This window comes from Impatiens glandulifera, chromosome 3 (assembly GCF_907164915.1).
Source record: "Impatiens glandulifera chromosome 3, dImpGla2.1, whole genome shotgun sequence".
Lineage (NCBI taxonomy): Eukaryota > Viridiplantae > Streptophyta > Magnoliopsida > Ericales > Balsaminaceae > Impatiens > Impatiens glandulifera.
The window spans coordinates 2,009,704-2,027,489 of NC_061864.1; the positions used below are offsets into that span (position 1 = coordinate 2,009,704).

General features: G+C 31.3%; 3 protein-coding genes across 3 annotated transcripts; 1 reads left to right on the plus strand and 2 right to left on the minus strand.

The window, feature by feature from the left end:
- The first annotated feature begins 1,408 nt into the window (after positions 1–1,408).
- Positions 1,409–2,966, plus strand: LOC124930669 (homeobox-leucine zipper protein HAT4-like). The gene is made up of 4 exons (XM_047471003.1): positions 1,409–1,662; positions 1,759–2,072; positions 2,156–2,235; positions 2,358–2,966. The coding sequence occupies exons 1-4, from the start codon at positions 1,464–1,466 to the stop codon at positions 2,692–2,694; spliced, it is 930 nt and encodes a 309-aa protein (XP_047326959.1). The 5' UTR covers positions 1,409–1,463; the 3' UTR covers positions 2,695–2,966.
- Positions 2,967–5,666: 2,700 nt separating this feature from the next.
- On the minus strand, positions 5,667–11,120 carry LOC124931043 (palmitoyl-protein thioesterase 1-like). The gene is made up of 12 exons (XM_047471431.1): positions 10,861–11,120; positions 10,110–10,194; positions 9,623–9,674; positions 9,502–9,522; positions 9,356–9,409; positions 9,138–9,188; positions 9,006–9,065; positions 7,454–7,519; positions 7,220–7,258; positions 7,006–7,128; positions 6,762–6,854; positions 5,667–6,147 (listed from the first exon to the last, which is right to left on the minus strand). The coding sequence occupies exons 1-12, from the start codon at positions 10,967–10,969 to the stop codon at positions 5,932–5,934; spliced, it is 969 nt and encodes a 322-aa protein (XP_047327387.1). The 5' UTR covers positions 10,970–11,120; the 3' UTR covers positions 5,667–5,931.
- A 2,958-nt stretch (positions 11,121–14,078) lies between these two features.
- On the minus strand, positions 14,079–17,121 carry LOC124928843. The gene is made up of 2 exons (XM_047469095.1): positions 16,132–17,121; positions 14,079–15,941 (listed from the first exon to the last, which is right to left on the minus strand). Exons 1-2 carry the CDS (start codon positions 17,119–17,121, stop codon positions 14,079–14,081), a joined length of 2,853 nt encoding a protein of 950 aa, XP_047325051.1.
- Positions 17,122–17,786: the final 665 nt, after the last annotated feature.

Sequence of the window (17,786 nt, forward strand, 5' to 3'; positions counted from 1 at the left end):
ACATTTTTGTAACACTTTTCACAAATTGTTTTAATACAAATTTAATTAATTTATTATTTTAAAGATAAATAAATTAGTTAATTTGGTTTAACAACTAGCTAATTGGGTTGTTGTTTTCTTGTCTATATTTTTGATTGTTTCATATAATGGAATGCAAGATTAAAATAACATATATGAAATAGACTTGAGCATTTAGAAAATTCAAAGAAACATGTCAATAAGTGATTATAGGTGGTTGGCGTATTTAATGATTTTTTTCCAAATTAGATTTTCCTCCATAAAGAAAACCAAACAAGTCAAAAGCACGCATTTCTATTTTGAGTACTTAAGTGTGAAAGAAATATATATTTGTTTGACATCTATATTTACAGCTTAACTATTTATTTGGGGTTGATAAATTCGTTGAGAGAATAAGACATTAATGATTTATATTAAAAATACAAAATCTACCGGTAGATTATGATATATATATATATATATACATATATATATATATATTATATTTAAAAAAAACATAAAAATTTAATCCATTATAAAAGTCTTAAAGAGTTGTATGTCATACTTTTTTATTCTTTTTATTTTTAAAAACAAAGATCTTCGTTTTTCAATAATCTCTATCTGTTTCATCTTATAAAATTATTTGGATTCTGTTTTTATTTTGTTGATATTTTATCAAATTAATAAAAGGTTAAAATCATTCAAATAAATATTGAGTCTTTTTTATATGAAAAGAAAAACTAAAACAGTTGAATGTAATATCACTTTTTATTAAGTGGAATATGAGATTATATCAAACAATCACTTTTTATATCAATAAAATCAATTCACTTTTTATCCTAATGTTAATTAGGATAAAATATCACTTTTAAAAAAGTTTAATCTATTTAATATGAGATTATCTTAATCATATATCAGTAATCACACAAGATTTTCATATAACATTAATTTCATTTACTTTACATTTTGTTGACCATTTTAATTATTATTTAACTCTAATAAAATATTTCATTTTAAAAAAAGACCAAATATATTTAACATGAGATTATTTTAATCACATATCAACAAATACTTTTCCTACCAAATATAATTAAATATATTTTTACTTTTTAATTAAAATAATCATTACTTTAAAAAAAAAAAAAAGACTCAATATTTAATATGAAAATATTTAATTACATTTCTAAATCAACTCTTTTGTATTAAATATAATTAAAATTATTTATTTAATTTTACATAAAGGTGAGTTAGTCAATAATATATTGGGGAATAGTAAAATCTTTTATAAAATAAAAAAGAAAAGAGAAAAAGAAAGTAATTGTTTAATCTCTCTCACACACATGTACACACACATCTATTGTCATCATTGAAACTTCGTCTTCTCTTTCTATATAACCCCACTCTCTCCTTCTTCCTTTCCTCCATTCCCATTTCCATTTTCCAATTTCCATTTCCAAATATTCAAAATGATGCAGCAGCAGCAGCTGGAAAAGGAAGATTTTGGATTATGCCTCAGCTTGACCTTCCCGGAGAAGAATCAAAATCCTCATCCTCCTCCTATTCACTTCAATCTCATGCCTTCACTCCCGTCCATCGCCGCCGCCGCTCCGGCGACCGTCGCGCCTCACAAATCTCTATGGAACGAGACTTTCTCCTCATCTATAGGTAATTAACTAACTAGATCTACATCTGTTTAACTCCTCCTCGCCGGATCTACTTCTAGATCTCTATTTTACTTATCAATCTCTATGAATATTGCAGATCGGAGTTTCGAAACATGCAGAGACGATACTAGATCTTTCCTCAAAGGAATCGACGTCAATCGGTTACCGTCTGTCATAGACTGTGAAGAAGAAGCCGGCGTTTCCTCTCCAAACAGTACTGTATCCAGCATTAGCGGAAAGAGATGCGAGAGACTAGAACCTACCGGCGATGATCATGACGGCGACAGAGATTTCCGTCAAACTATCAGCGATGAAGAAGACGGCGATCCTTCCAGAAAGAAACTCCGTCTCTCCAAGGACCAATCCGTCATTCTTGAAGAGAGCTTCAAAGAACACAACACCTTAAATCCCGTAAGTGTACCCCCTGCTAATCTCTTCTGCTATTCCGATTATATTTGAGAACTAAACTGGAGGATATTTATGTAATTTCACAGAAACAAAAGATGGCTTTGGCTAAACGGCTTGGGTTAAGGCCACGCCAAGTGGAAGTCTGGTTTCAAAACAGAAGAGCAAGGTTAGTTAGTGAATTTGTTAGTTCGTTAGTTTCTAATTGATTATATTTTTAATTCTACTCTCAACGGTGGCGCGTGTAATTTACGATTAATGTATTAATTTATCTCCGGCCTGTCAATACAGAACTAAGCTGAAGCAGACGGAAGTTGACTGCGAATTCTTGAAGAGATGTTGCGAAAATCTGACGGAAGAGAATCGGAGGTTGCAAAAAGAAGTTCAAGAGCTTCGAGCTTTGAAAATGTCTCCACAATTTTACATGCAAATGACTCCTCCCACCACCCTAACCATGTGTCCTTCATGTGAGCGCGTGGCTACAGCACCGCCTTCCTCCGCCGCACCGCCGTCGCAAATCGCTCATAACCACCAACACCACCACCACCGACCCATGCCCATCAATCTGTGGGCCGCGGCTCCTCCTCCGGCTACTCGGCAATTTGACGGCTTACGCCCTCGTTCGTAAATAAGTTGTTTATTATAAGGATATAATGGGGAAGAAGAAAGTACTCTCTCTCATCCCTTTTTAAGGGTTGGGCGGTGGTGGTGGTGTAAAAAAAAGATATGGTAGTTGGGGGTTGAGGATTTGCTGGGTGTGACATTTTTTTTTATTTGTTAAAAAGGAAAAAAAAAAGTAGTTTTTTTTTTTACTTATTACTAGTGGTATAAAGGAATCGACATGAATGTAAAGGATATTTAATTTCGAACTAATCAAAGGTTTATTTAATTTTGTTTCAATTTATCTCTCTCTAAGGAATTTTCCAAATTTGTTGAATTATTATTTTCATTGGGGTCCCCTGTCCGGAATTATTTGATAAGATATAAATGGAAGAAATAAATCTTTTTCATAAATTCCTCAAAATAATTAATATTCTTAATTTATCTATTACTACGATTAAAATAATAATAAAAATTAGTAGTAATTATTGAAAAAAAATAAAAAAATATTTGGTTTCATTTAATAAGAGAAAGGGCATGTTACATTTATAATAAGGTGGGACAGAATCTTCCTTAATGATTTCGATTCATTAAATGTCTTTGTCCCACCCTTTAATTCCACCACATAATGACATCTTCTTCTAATGTATCCCACTTTAGTTTTCTTACTTAAATTATTATTATTATTATTATATACAACAACAAAAGCTTAAAAAATTATTTATATAATTCTTTTGAGATGTATATAGTTGATTATGTACTTGGAATTATTTAATATAATTTTCAATTAATTGATGCAAGAACAAAATATTCTATAACCCTTCTCCCCCTTAGATTTCTCTTTCAATTGCATCCTCCACTTAACCTAACTTAATTTTTGTTATGTTATTTTTTATTTTATTTTGTGAAATTTCAGTTCAAATATACATGCATTGTTGTAAATAGATTTTTAGTCAATCAGTTGTCTTTTAACAATATATATATATTGAATTAGCTCATTATCAATTATTCATATCATTACTTATTATTTAATTTATTTTGTACAAATGTATACGGCGTAAGAGAAAAATGAAGTTTGAATTTAACGTTACAAGGACTGACTGACTAATCAACAATATGCATGAGAAAATATGGATTAAGTTTTTGACTCATTATTTCCACGCCCTACTGACATGTAGCTTATTTTCTAGAAAAAAATTGAATCTTGTTTTTTTTTTTTAATTAATTATCAGGATTTAAAAAAAAGGATAGAGGTATTGAATTCTAACTAGTTCTACTATAATAATAAGAATTAAGAATCTAATTTTAGACAAATCTTTTGTCAATTAAGCTATTATAGCTGGGTTAACTAAATTGTTATTTTTTGAAATAAAATTCAGCATCGTTTTCATATATTATCATAATAAATTTGATACATTTTGTGTACCATAAGGTGATGAAGGGTCAAAATTAGACCAAATGAATTGAAATGAAATAGAAGGACAACAAGGATGACCACCACCATATAAATATATATAATAATACTAATTAATGAGTCCACAAAGGGGTAGAAAATATTTTGTGTCTTGATTGAATAATTAATTAATTAATTATGTAATGTAATTGCTAAGAACCAAGCTATGATCCCCTACCAAACATTACAACACCTTCCATGTTTCTTTCTTCTTTCCTTTTGAATTTACCGAGTACATATTTTGTCAAGTGATGACAGATTTTCAATGTTATTAATTAGCAGGTTGTTGACATATAATAATTATTAATCAATGTAAGATATATATACTGTCAACCTAAGTAACCTTGAAAATCTACCATATTCATTTATGTAAGGTGGAAAAATACCAAATCTGATTTCATAAATAGTTAGTAAAATGGGAGTTAGTAATTAATGTTTTTTTTTTGACCTAGTTTCATGTTCTGTTTTTTACTCATCTATCATTATCATACATCTCTTTTTTCAACTACTTAATCATTCAATTTATCGACTAAAATATTTTTATTTTATTTTTATAAAATTTAAATAAAAAACATTATGATAATTCATCAAATTAATAATTTATATATATATATATATATTTATTTTATTTTAAAAAAAAAATCAATAAAAATACCACAAATAACCAAACATTCAAACAAGGTCTTGATGCATGGGCGGGCTATTGACTGAAGAATAGTTCAACAGGCGGATGGATGGATGGTATTAACTGCTCCCTCATCAATATATATATATATATATATTTATTTATTATCATCATGATGAATGATGATGATGAGATGGTGTAAGAAAAAATAATTTACTTTTTTAAGAACGACTCACTCATGACTGGCTGGCTGACTAACTTGATAATAATAAATAATAATAATATGTTGAAAATATTTCTTTGACAAGTAATGGATAGATCATAGTACGTACTACGTAGTACTCGTACATTTGTTAATTATTATAATTAAATGGACTGGTCGATTTATGGCTTAATTATTTTAATTAGTTAAATAGACCGGTCCAATATGATGTTTTTATGAATCATTTTATTCAAAATGGAAATGAAACACGTCTTCTATTTGTGTTTGTGTACGTACAGAATTAATATTAATTTATGCAGACAATATTTTTACAGTTTTTTTTTCTAAAGAAATCAAATGTTGTTAAGTTCGATTCTCACTTTAATCATGTTTTTGAAGTGGAGACGTGGGATTGATGGTATTTAAATATTAAAAATAAAAAAAAATATATAATATGGTTAACAATGTCAAAAAATGGCAATTCATAATCAACGTGACCTGTCCACTAATATTATTCGTACAACTTCTTTTAATAGTCTCCCGCACTTGCATTGATTCACATTCAATCAGACAAAACAATCCAAATCTAAGAAACTACCACTTAACTTCGCAAATTTCTCTTAATTTGTCAAACTATGAATAATGAAATAATCATATAATATTGAATATTGAATCACATCAAAACTACTATTAAAACATTTCACATTGATCTACTATTTAAATATGAATCAACTTGAAACCTTGAGATAATAACTCTCATACTATCTAACTCAAGTTAGAATTTCTGAACATAAATGACTTATAAGGTAGTTAAGTTGGAGCATCTTTTCTTGCTGTTTGACATGGGAACAACAAAATTTCATTATACAAGTCAAAAGATTATATATATATCATCATGACATTAATATACAAATATGGATTTTTATATATATAGATAAAAATATATAGATCTAGATCTCAAGAGTGGGATAAAAGAGTTGGGGAATTAAAAATCTTCGTCATCATCATCTGGTGAAGAAGAAGAATCCTCCTCATAATCAACCCTACTCGAGGATCCACTCCCCGACAAGTAAGGGACAATGTATTTCTTCATATTGCGATTATCAAGTGACAAGTGATCATCATCGATCTTCAGAAACTTCACCTTCCCAGCTTTGTCTAAAGTTTTCAAACCAATCCAGTCCTGCGTATAAAGCTCTGTCTGCACATAAATTTGATCAAATGTTTTCTAAATAAATAAATGATCATCATCTATAAAATAATTTTATACCAAATATAAAATTTCAATTCATTTTTGAGATTTTCCTCAATGGGATCTATATATATATATAATGATGCTTAATTTTTAAAGTGTCCGGATTGCCGGGTCGAGAGCTGTGGTTAATTTGGATATTTGGGTCGGATTGTGGGTTTACCCGTTTTTAAATTTAAAACGGTTAAAAATAAAATTAAAAATGCTAGAGGTATGTTTCGAACTTGCAACCTAACAAAACAAGTACAAATCTTTAACCAACTAGGGTACAAAGACTTTATATATTAAATTCAAACACCAAATTTGATAAATGCGGGACGTTTTAATATTAATATAAGTTCAACTTTTTAACTAACTAATATATAATGATGTTGAGTAAATGGATACTTGGGTCGGATTACGTGTTGACCCACCCATAAATTTAAAACGGTTAAAAATAAAATTAAAAATATTATCCGTAATTTTTTTCACGGTTTTTTATATTATTACTCGTGCAAATGCACGGGCTAAATTCTAGTTGTGATTATGACAATATAACATTACCCAAATGGAATCGTTGTTACCTTTCTTGGGGATAAAACCGGGGTAAAAGCTCCATTAGGATAGTATCCAAACCAGGCTGTTTCTTTTGGAATTAGCACTGCGTCATCCTCAAACTGACATTTGTGGATAAAATCCATGATACTAGTAAGTATAACTACAGTCTTATAAAGCACAAAATTGTATATAGACCGAGTAGTGTAGTGTAAACTGTATAGCAAATTTTTGGCCCAAAACAAAGTGAATTAATTAATGATAAGCACTTACCATGATAAGCACCAAGGATTCTAAGCTACTGAACCGCTGCTTGTAAGTGACATTTCTTGCGTGGGGGAGTTCATTATTGAGCTTTGGAAGAAATCTACATTTTTTCAAATATGAAGGAATATCCTGGAAGGAAAGGTGGAAAGTGATTCAGATCTAAAACTAATTTCAATATGTGTATTGACTTCCTAACTAGAATCAACAACAGAGTACTAACATTTGGTAGCTTTACATAACCACTTGGGGCCAAGTGAGTCTGCAAACAAAAGGCTAGAGCCTGTCAGAACCTTTATCTAATCAAAAGCCATTGTCAAAGACCACAAATAGAGGAGTGCATGGTAAAAAAGAAGATCATATGTCATTGTTTTAATGTAACTAATAGATTTTCAAGCTTTAAAATTATATAGTTGCAAGAAAAAGATAAATAATGAAAAAAATAAACTGAGAATACCTGGACATAATCGCTATAGACCTCGGACTTAATTAGGTTATCAGCCACAATGCAAAAAATTCCAGTCTGCCAGTACAAGAAAGTAACATTAACTACTGCCATGGTAATAAAATAAGTAATCTTCTCATTAATTAGACCATTACAGGCTTTACAGCAACTTGAAAACCATAAAGCAAACATTTTGACAGAATTAACCCCAAGACTAACTGGCTGATTAAGAAACTAATAAGTGATACTAGACATAATACCAGGCTTTGTTTCTTAATAGGCTTTGTTTGATGTGAGTTGTTTGGGATTATTTTCAAATAACCCACATTAATTTAATCATCATTCAAATCATCATAAAAAAATACTCTATATTTATAAAATATATATATTTATACACCTAATAATTTTTTACTCAAATAATCCCAAATAACTTGATTTTTCACAACCTACATCAAATGGGATTATTTGAAAATAACACCTAGTTATTCAAATAACCCTTTGATTATTGCATTTTGATGTTTGTATAGTCTCAGACTGTTTGATTAACTTATGACAAAAGATGCCATAACTTAGTATTTTTTTTGTCGGATGTAACTCTGTAATTTTTGTTTTGTTTGAATGTAGGAAGTTAGCATAACTCCCACATTCATGACTTTCACTTTAAGGCGAGATGTATCTCTGTAATATTACTGCAATCTTCTCATAATGCAGTTTAATGAAATGGTTTCATCCCTTACAAAAATGGTTATTCAAATAAACCCAGATCAAACAAGGCCTAAAATTTGAGCAGGGAACTGATGAATAAAATTCCAGTAAAGATACAAAGTAACCTAAATTGTAAAAATACCCAGGAAGGGGATGAGAAAACAGAACCTTGCCAACTCCAAAATTCACATTTTCTCTATTGATCTTGGTATTTTTTTTCTTTCAGGTATGCAACAATTTCATTAATTGGATTAAAACAATTTCATTAATCCAACATTTCCTCTATTGACCTTGGTATTATTTATAGAGCTCTCTGGATTATTAAGGTCTGTTGGGATTGCTAAATAGTGGGACTTCAATTTTTTCTAAGCCCTCATATTTTTATTAGCCTTCATTAACCCTTATCACATCCTCCTCCTTTTATCATTTTATCTCTTCTGTAATACATCTAATCTATTTCTACTTATCTAACCTAAGTACATCAGGGATTCAGGAACCTAATTGTAATTTGAATGAGAACCACCCTCTTACACCTCTTAAAATACATAATTAGTCTTCCTCTCGGATTTGAACCTTATGACAAAGGTTCTGAAGACATAAATTTTAATGTGTAGCAATACTTGAACTTAGGTAATATGAGCTTGGTAAACATACATGAAGGCAAGCATCATGACAACTAGAGTAATTCAAACAAAGATGAGTATTCAAGACTGTGGAAATCCAACCCAGACCCTCATGGATGAGTCAATGTTCTTTTATAAATTTTGCTTGTATCCTTACTTCCTCATGCAATGGAAAATTATAACAAAATAAATTCTTTACTAACTTTTGTATCCCATTAAGAGAGATGAGCACTTACACAACCAGGAACAGAAGCAGTACCAGCATGAGGTCCTCCTAGTGATATAAATGTTTTTACCTATTCCATGAAAGAGAGATTCCTAAGAATCTTACGAGAGATTGTTTGAGAGTTGAACTGATGAATACTTACAGGGGGTGCACCGTCACAATACTGTATAACACCTCTGGCTATCAAGTTTCCCTGAGTAGAAGGAAATTTTTTAAATATCATAAACACTAAAGAAATCATATCCTTCAACATACATGAAAATGGAGTTATGTCCAGCATTTAGATAAGAACAAAACAAAGTGTAAAAGAAGATAAATTATATATTCACGATAAAAATAAGAATTGTGATTCAATCACACCTGAGAAAGACCAACTATGTTGTAACCAGCCTTGAGTTCTACCATTTTTTTGATCTGCAGAATCACATCAAAATATCATGATTATAAATGTTAAACTTACAAATTGAGTCAGTGAGTAATTTAAGGCAACAAGACTGAATACTTGCCTTTTCACAAACTTCTGCAACCTGTGATAAATATTGCACCATCCAATTGAAAGTTGAATTATGAATGCACTTAGAAGATAATGAGAAAAATAAATAAAAAAAACTACTGTTTATGTCCTACCTGCACCTCCAGGGGCCTAAACCAGGAATCCCATAAGCCATCTCCAACTTCTCTATAACAAGGAACATTACTGTTAGGTAAACAGAAGAAAAAAAACTCATGTACAATTGAAACAAAATCCATATTCCTCACAAGGCAGAAGATACTATCTCTACTTTCAAACAATAATAGTACGAAGGTAAGAAGTGAAGGCTGGACCTTAAAAAAGAAGTTTGTCTAATAGCTTACTTTTATTGCAACTGACGCTTCATACACCTTTGGCTATGTTTAGTCATGTTAATTATCATAAAATTGACGTTCTTAATTCATGTTTTAACTCATCTACAAAAGTATAAATGATACATAAAAATGTGAACTGACCACGTGCAGTATAGGAATAATATATAGTAAACTATAGTGTGTAACGGCGATAAGATCAACAAGCAGTAAAGAGAAGTTATTCACATAATATAATGCAGCATCACTCATAAATCCCTATTGATCATACATGCAATATCCTTTATAAGAGGACCACTTGCTCAGTTTATGGGTAAGCTTTATCATTTCTGGACTGATGCATTGATCTCCAAGCCCTGCGATATCAAGACGCTCGAAGTCAAGCATTTGTAGAACGAATATTGACTAGTGAAAAGGCACCATAAAATCGATAGATGTAATGTATCACGAAATATTGAAAACAGTGAGTAAATAGAGAAGTAAATCCCGAGAAATTAATCAATTCACTTATAAAATGCTAAACGAATGTAGAAAATCTTCAAACGCAATAAAGTCGTGTACAATCAAAGAATATAACTGCTCAGCTAGGTCAAGTGGAAACTATATCTAACTTACCATTCTTTCCACTAAGCTGGACAGAACAACGAACAGAATTTTGTACCACCACAAACAGTAATAATGCTAAGGAAAATTTTCACTAGAAAGACAGGTTTACTGTAAATGAGACTCTCATCAGACGAATAAGGATATACGATCCTCAATTAGTATTGTTAACTTCATCTACAGAGAACGTTAATTAGTAATAACTACCTAAAATCTAAGTAGCCTTCCCTCTGATGATATGTTAGAGATTTACTATGAAATTTGAGTGAAATCATGATTATAAAATCAATAGAAGCATACTCGCATCAGAGAACCTATATTAACATTCTATTCTTCAACTGAACACTTGAAAGTTCAAACGCAGATATGTAATTATGTCAGAATTTATCTGTAAACGCCTATCTATATGCAGCGATTACCATGGAACACAACGAACGGTAACGCGGTTGAAATCGAGACGAAGCTGGAAGCAACAACTAAAATTAGCAGCGCGGTGATAATCAGAGATGGTGAGAAATGGCGAGCCATGAGAGTTTCAAAAGCCAGTTCTTCTTCTTCTTCTTCTTCTTCTTGCTGATGAGAAGCAAGAACGTTTCTCCGGAAGCTTTTTCCGACGATCAGTTCCCGGAATCGGATGTCAGTGCTTACAACTCTGCCAGTTCCGTCTATTTGAAGTCTGGAAATTGAACTGTCCAAATATGGAGAAACTTTAGATAAAATATCATACAGATCCTTCAACTTCCTTCCATATGTTCTATCAAATCCCTCAAACTCTTATCATTGAGAATTCATCATTATTACTTCTATAATTATATTTTCATCTTGTATTATTAACGTAACAAATCATGTGATTAGGTTATGCTTTGTCTATCTTAATTATTATTCTTTTAAATTTATAATTTTACATTCATATTACCTGTATCATTTATATTCACGTATCATATATATTTTTTTAATAAAAGACTTGTGACTTTGTAAAGAAGCCTTAGAATATCTTCATTTTTAATGGGATACAACAATAAATGTTGTCGACCTTTAGGTCAAATTGATTAATGGAGTTCTAACAACAACATCGCGAACGACTGAAAATCAATTCTCTTTATCATGTGCATGACGATCTCAAAATAAAGAAATAGAAAGAATCTTCGAAAAGAAAAATTACAAGTTATAAGTATGATTGTCACAAATGATTCATGTTACACGTTTGTTTCAAATTTGAAATAAAGGGCTTGAACGTGATGATAACTTTTAATTGGCATTTAAAATTTTTACGTTATTGTTTTATTTTTTTTCTATTATCTTTGTAACGTTTTTATGCATCTTGTGTTTTATTTTTTAGAAAATGACATTTTTATAGAAAAATATATATTTTTAATATAAAGATAAATTAATATAACAAATCTCATGTAAAGACTTGTAACTTAATAAGCTTCAATGATTTAAAAAAAGAAAATCTCATAAATAATTTGTGGGTACTTACATATCTTTTAAATATTAAAATTTTTATTAATACAAAAAATACAAGAAAGTTAACACTATCTCCCAAATCATCATTTTTAATTTAAGACAATTGAGAATGAATTGAATTTGAAAATTTTGATTTATTGGATAAAACTTTAAATTTATGTAAAAATTACCATTGAAAGAATCATTCATTCCGATTTATTAACCATTTTCTTAATTTTTCAACTAAACATTAATAATTAGATCTGTGTTTGAAACAATTGTATGATCTGTTTTTATATATAGTCATTTTCAAATAATCATAGTTCAGTGCCCAATGTTAGAAGTGATAAGGGTAGAAATACAAAAATGTTATGATTCCAAGGACCAAATTAATCTCCAAGAAACTGCAATATATTTTTTATTGATAAAATGAAAGTCCAAATGTTGAAATCAAATGAGCAGGCATGGGAAATTTCCTGATTTTTGTAAAAATTAAATAAAAGATATTAGAGATGATAATCTTGTTCTCATGTGACTCATGTCACCCCAATATATTGATTGCAATGACAATAATCAATAATACAATAATATATAGTACTAATCCACTAACAATGACAAACATTGTTTCGCTTGTATCCTTTAATTTCAAAATCCTTTTGTCTTTTACCATATAATCATTTCATAAAATAAAAGTAATCAACACTCATCAATAACACTATATAATGATTCCTATTTGAAAATGATTTTTTTTTGTTTCTTATATTAGCACATAAATAGATATAATATATTATTGTTTGAATTGATTTAACTAGTTTAATAAATAATAATAAACGTTTCTATATTAGAAACTTATAGAATATTGAACCACAAAAATTATTTTCAAACATGATCAATAGACCTTTCTTAATTTATGAAACTCCAAATAAATTATTCCACTCTTGTCCTCACCCAACAATTGGGTAAGTTCCTTCTTTATAGCTCCCCTAATATGCTTTTATTTATTTCTAAATAGTTATAATATATATTTTAGGTCCACAATTCTATCTCGAAGCGATTTAAATGAAAGCGGGTAGTCATGAGTGGTAGGTGTAAGGCTAGTTCTTCTTATTTAAATTTTTTTTTTTTAAAAAAAAGTTAAAATATAATTAACTTATATCTAATATTTTAAATTGTAATTGAACGGGTCAATTTTTTTTTAGAAAAAAAATGTGAAAAGAAAAGTTAAAAATACATTTCCTTCAATGAGTTTGTTTAGTACCAGATAATATAATATTTATCTTACCATCACTCAAATTTGAGTTAGTGTTTTATTTTATTCAATACGATATTTTACTTAGTCAAACTAAATTTTTTATTTCGAATTTTTGTGATATGAAAAATTACTCCAAATCTTCGGTAAGTCATTTATTGCTCATATCTTCTGATTGTGTTGATGATATTTTTTTCTTATTCGTCCCCCTTTTAACAGTAAAATAGACTAAATTATTGAATTTGAAGTTGTTTTTCCTATTTTCAATATTGAGTTATTAGATTTGATCTTTAATATGAAGACCCTCTTATAGGTATTCCTCCATAATTTGTACGTTTTTTTACTATTTCGACCATATATGTAGATGATAAATTATAATTTTTTACCAATCATTGACTGATAATAATTTCAACCATAGCTTATAATATATAATATTTGGTAGAGATTATTCTAATATCGTTTCATTAGTTCATTCAGTTTACCCTACTTCAACCCTCATCGTTTAAGAACTTAAATGAATTCGTTCTTTAGGTGACTCTCAACAAATTGTTTGATGGTAGAATTTTGTATATTGGAAATTTCAATTTTATAATCTACATCATCAATTATTTGTATTAATTTTGTAATTTTTTTTATTAATTAATTTTATATATAGAATTTCCAATTATTATTTTTTATAAAAATAAAAATAGTAATTGAACCTCCCTTATAATTTAATGTAATGTATTAAGTAAAAATTGAATTATTTTTTTTTCTTATTTTAGTTGTATTTCTTAGCACGTGCTATACTAATGAATTAATAAAATAATATATTAATTATTAAAAAACACACTATAACTAAAATGGCAATAATAGTTTCTAAACAAAGATAATAATTTGGAAATAAACATTTTTTTTGTACATTCTTTTTTTAATCCAAACATTATTTTATTTATACTTTTATTAATTATTGTACAAATCTGAGGCGACGCATCCAATATGAGCAACATATGCGCATTCCATACAACGGTAAACCGGATGGTTTGGAACCCTTCGTTGTTCGCAAGCATCGCAATAATATTCTCCACTTTCATCTTCAACGTAAGAATGAACAAACCCTAGCTCATGGTAGTGACGAGAATACGCAGCTTTAGACGGAAGAGCGCACCAGACGCAGAAGCTCACGTCGCATAGTCCGCAGTGGAGATACGGAGAGCAAGGAAGTTCTTTCCTACACTGGTTGCAGTCGCGTTTTGGATCGCGCTTCGTGTTTTGTTCGACGAGCGCGAGCTGATGACCGTGTAATGTGCTTCTAATCATCAACAATTCTCTGAATGTGCATTTTGATTCTAGGTAGAAATTGCAGTTTTTGCAGCTATAGATTTGGCCGTAGTGACAGTTGTCTCCACATGCATTGCAAATTCTCGTCGATTCCGAATTCGTTGGTTCTAAATCGAGCGAGAGTGTGTGCGCTGGATGAAGACGGATGTGATGGAACTCTTGTGGATAGTTAATGCAAAACTTGTGGATTAGGGTTTGGTGGTCGTCGCAGGTGTAGGCTGAGCCCCATATTGGAAGAGCACAAACGCAACAACTTCTGTCGATCGCGTAATAGAAACCTTCTTCTCGTATTAGGTCGAAAGGGGAAGGAGCATTAGCAATGGCGGATAGATCGTGATCGCCGTAGTCGAGACAAGACACTTTTTCCAACATATCGCAGCCGGTTTGAACTAATAGATCGCATTTTGTGCAAAGATTGAATGGAATGTCAATCGATCGTAGCTCACAATTGGAAGAACAAATATCGGTACTAATCACCATTTCTGTATCTCCCCCTCCTCCTAAATTCTCTTGACTCCTAATTATGAAGAAACGTTCAATCTTCGCAAGCAGAGTGTCGTAATCCCATAATGTCATATCTTTGGTTCTGTCCATGAAGCCGGAAAAACCATCCAAACTCGATTCTCTTTCCGGGAAGAGTAAATCCGTTACGTTCATCATCAACGACGCCTGCTCCCGCCGTGTCTCAATCATGTATTGGTTCCACGAGGTGTTCGACAAAATGCCAGGTGAGTTCGATACCTCTAATTTAATTATTTCTCCTATAGAATCCTTATTCATGATAGATGTAATACAATGAGCTGTCGAGAATTGCAACTTAGACGCCTCCACATCTTCCCCAAGCCTTTTCATCTCCATATCTAGTTTGTCCATAGTTTCGTCGTCATGAACACTCCCGAAGAATGCGTTGAAAGCTTTCTTAAACCTCTGACGTGCAAAATGAATCTCGAATCCGAAGGAATGAACAAACTTGAAGCAATCCAACCAAGACCAAAGATGAAACTTGGTGATCTCTTCGTCTTTAGTGCAACAAATATCAAACATGGCGTGGCATAAAACATTGAAGAATAATATCTTCGGCCTTGAACTACTCAATATGGAGTTCTTACTAAAATCCCCATAGTTAGCAAACAAGAGCTCCATCACCGGTGCTAGCGTTCTTGATATAGAGTATTCCCAAACCCCAACCACAACAGAATCATGATATAGATTAATGGAATCCATCGCATTCTCCACTACTCGAGGCTCGTAATTTTCAAAGAACTCGGTAAATAAAGGGTGGATAGAAAGCATTGAGAATTCAGTAGTTAGCGCCTCGTTTGACCATTCATTTCCGTCGCTGATGTTATTAGCAACGAGATCGTTTAAATCCTCCAACTCCATTTCGCAACACCAAACAATCTCTTCCCTCAATGTAATAGGAGGGTCTTTTATCACAACAATGGATATTTCATCTCCAAGTTTATGAGCAATTGATAGATTCTCCTGAGAAAGTTAGTTAACATTTATAAGATGGTCAGAATAGTAAATTAGTATATATGTGTTAGTTCCTCAACCCATATAGACAGTCTATACTCTTCTAAGTTCTATCAGATCATTACAAAAATCTCGCAGATATGCTTCTGTGAATTGAATGTTATGTCACTATTTTTATAAGAAATATAACACAGTTTACCTCCATGAGTGCGCAATAACAATGCGCAACAATGCTGCAGCCAGCTTGAGGACATTGATATACAGGAAGATTTGAGTATCTTGTTTTCTCACAGTGGTCACATATAAGTTCCTCATCTTCAAATTCATCGTCTTCTTCATCTTGATCTTCTTCGTGAAGCTGGAGAATATGTCTGTGATGCGGGCTTTCGAAAGTGGGTTGAAGGACACAATGGATATGGAGATAGAATCGACATAAGCTGCACCTGAAGAAAGCCATTCCACTACCAATTTCCTTAGCACAAACCCTACAAACAGAAGTTGAATCATCCAAACTCGAGGCGGAGTGGATGGTAAGAACGTGGGCCACAGCTTGATCGCTACACTCCAGGATTGTTGGTGGAGAAAACATACAAGAAAGGCAGAATTTTGATGGGAAATCACATTTCCGGCAACTGTAACTGAAGCCAGAGCAGGTTGTAGAACATCCCCTGCATTTAAAATCATTTTCGGAACTGATTAGAAAGAGGAGATGATAAGAATGGAGGTCGTGTTTAAGCTTGGGTGGCAGTTGTAAGCAGAAGTCATGGAAGAAGATTCGACAGTCAAGACATCCGTAAGAATTAGCAGATCCTGGGATGATGTTGTGGTTGCAGGCGGAGCAGATCGTTAATCCGGGCTGAGGCGGGGATTGAAGGAGGGAAAGAGAATGTGACATGTGAAATGGGTGATGGATGGTTGTCGGAGATTCTGCGCAAGAGATATGGAAGAATTGTCTGCATTTTTTGCAGCAGTAGTTTGAGCTTGAGTTTGAGTTCGAGGAGGCATTAATGGGTAAAGAGCAACCGGAGCAGATGATGAAAGGATTAGGATTGTGATCATTACCATCATCTTCATGGTACAACTTTAAAGGATGCTTGTGGGCATAGTAGTGAAGGTAGTTTTTCTGGGGATGGATTTCTATAGAGGTTTGAATTTCTTTCAGAACTTGTTGTTGTTCTTCATTCTCCATTATTATTATTAACAGTATTTCTCTGCAGTTGATAATTTGAAAATGAACACAAAAGTCTGGCTGGCAGTCTATCTATATATCAAATTATAAACAAAGCACAATGATATGGACGTGCAAATGTCAACGCTTTGATTTTCAATATTCAACGATGAGTTGTTCTGAGAAAACAAAGCAACAATTTTGGATTCAAATGCATGATGCATCATACTATTGTCTTTCATTCACATTAATTAATAACCATTCCTTTCTAAAATAAATTTGGAGTCTTGTTCAGAGCAAGCCGCCCCAAGATTTTCAGTTTTTAATTTTTTGTTAGTATTTTTAAATTCCAACTTTGTTAGCTTTAATTTTTTAATTGATTTAGTTTTTTAAAGATATATTTTTTATTTTGTAAAATTATTTTCATTTATGTTTTAAATTTGTGTTTTTTTCCTTTTGATGTTTAATTATTTTTCGAATGGGATCGGCTTAATCCTCATCAGGAGTGCATTAATCACTGGACCCACTTTTATAATGTCCTTGATTCTTATTTATAGGAGTGGATGTGAAGTTGCAAACATTTTTATACAAACTTTTATGGAGTTCCTGCAATATGGGCTTGGGAATAAGGGATTTGATTTCATCTAACATTTTTTTCTTTTTTGGGTCAAAATAGTGCAACAAAT

Bases quoted from the DNA above. Each gene is read 5' to 3' on its own strand.
- LOC124930669 (XM_047471003.1), top strand. From the start codon at position 1,464: ATGATGCAGCAGCAGCAGCTGGAAAAGGAAGATTTTGGATTATGCCTC. The intron at 2,073-2,155 runs GTAAGTGTACCC...GTAATTTCACAG, and splicing joins AACACAACACCTTAAATCCC to AAACAAAAGATGGCTTTGGC. The intron at 2,236-2,357 runs GTTAGTTAGTGA...CTGTCAATACAG, and splicing joins TTTCAAAACAGAAGAGCAAG to AACTAAGCTGAAGCAGACGG.
- LOC124931043 (XM_047471431.1), bottom strand. From the start codon at position 10,969: ATGGCTCGCCATTTCTCACCATCTCTGATTATCACCGCGCTGCTAATT. The intron at 10,195-10,860 runs GTAATCGCTGCA...TTGATATCGCAG, and splicing joins ACCGTTCGTTGTGTTCCATG to GGCTTGGAGATCAATGCATC. The intron at 7,129-7,219 runs GTTAGTACTCTG...CTTTCCTTCCAG, and splicing joins GTTATGTAAAGCTACCAAAT to GATATTCCTTCATATTTGAA.
- LOC124928843 (XM_047469095.1), bottom strand. From the start codon at position 17,121: ATGGAGAATGAAGAACAACAACAAGTTCTGAAAGAAATTCAAACCTCT. The intron at 15,942-16,131 runs GTAAACTGTGTT...TAACTTTCTCAG, and splicing joins GTTATTGCGCACTCATGGAG to GAGAATCTATCAATTGCTCA.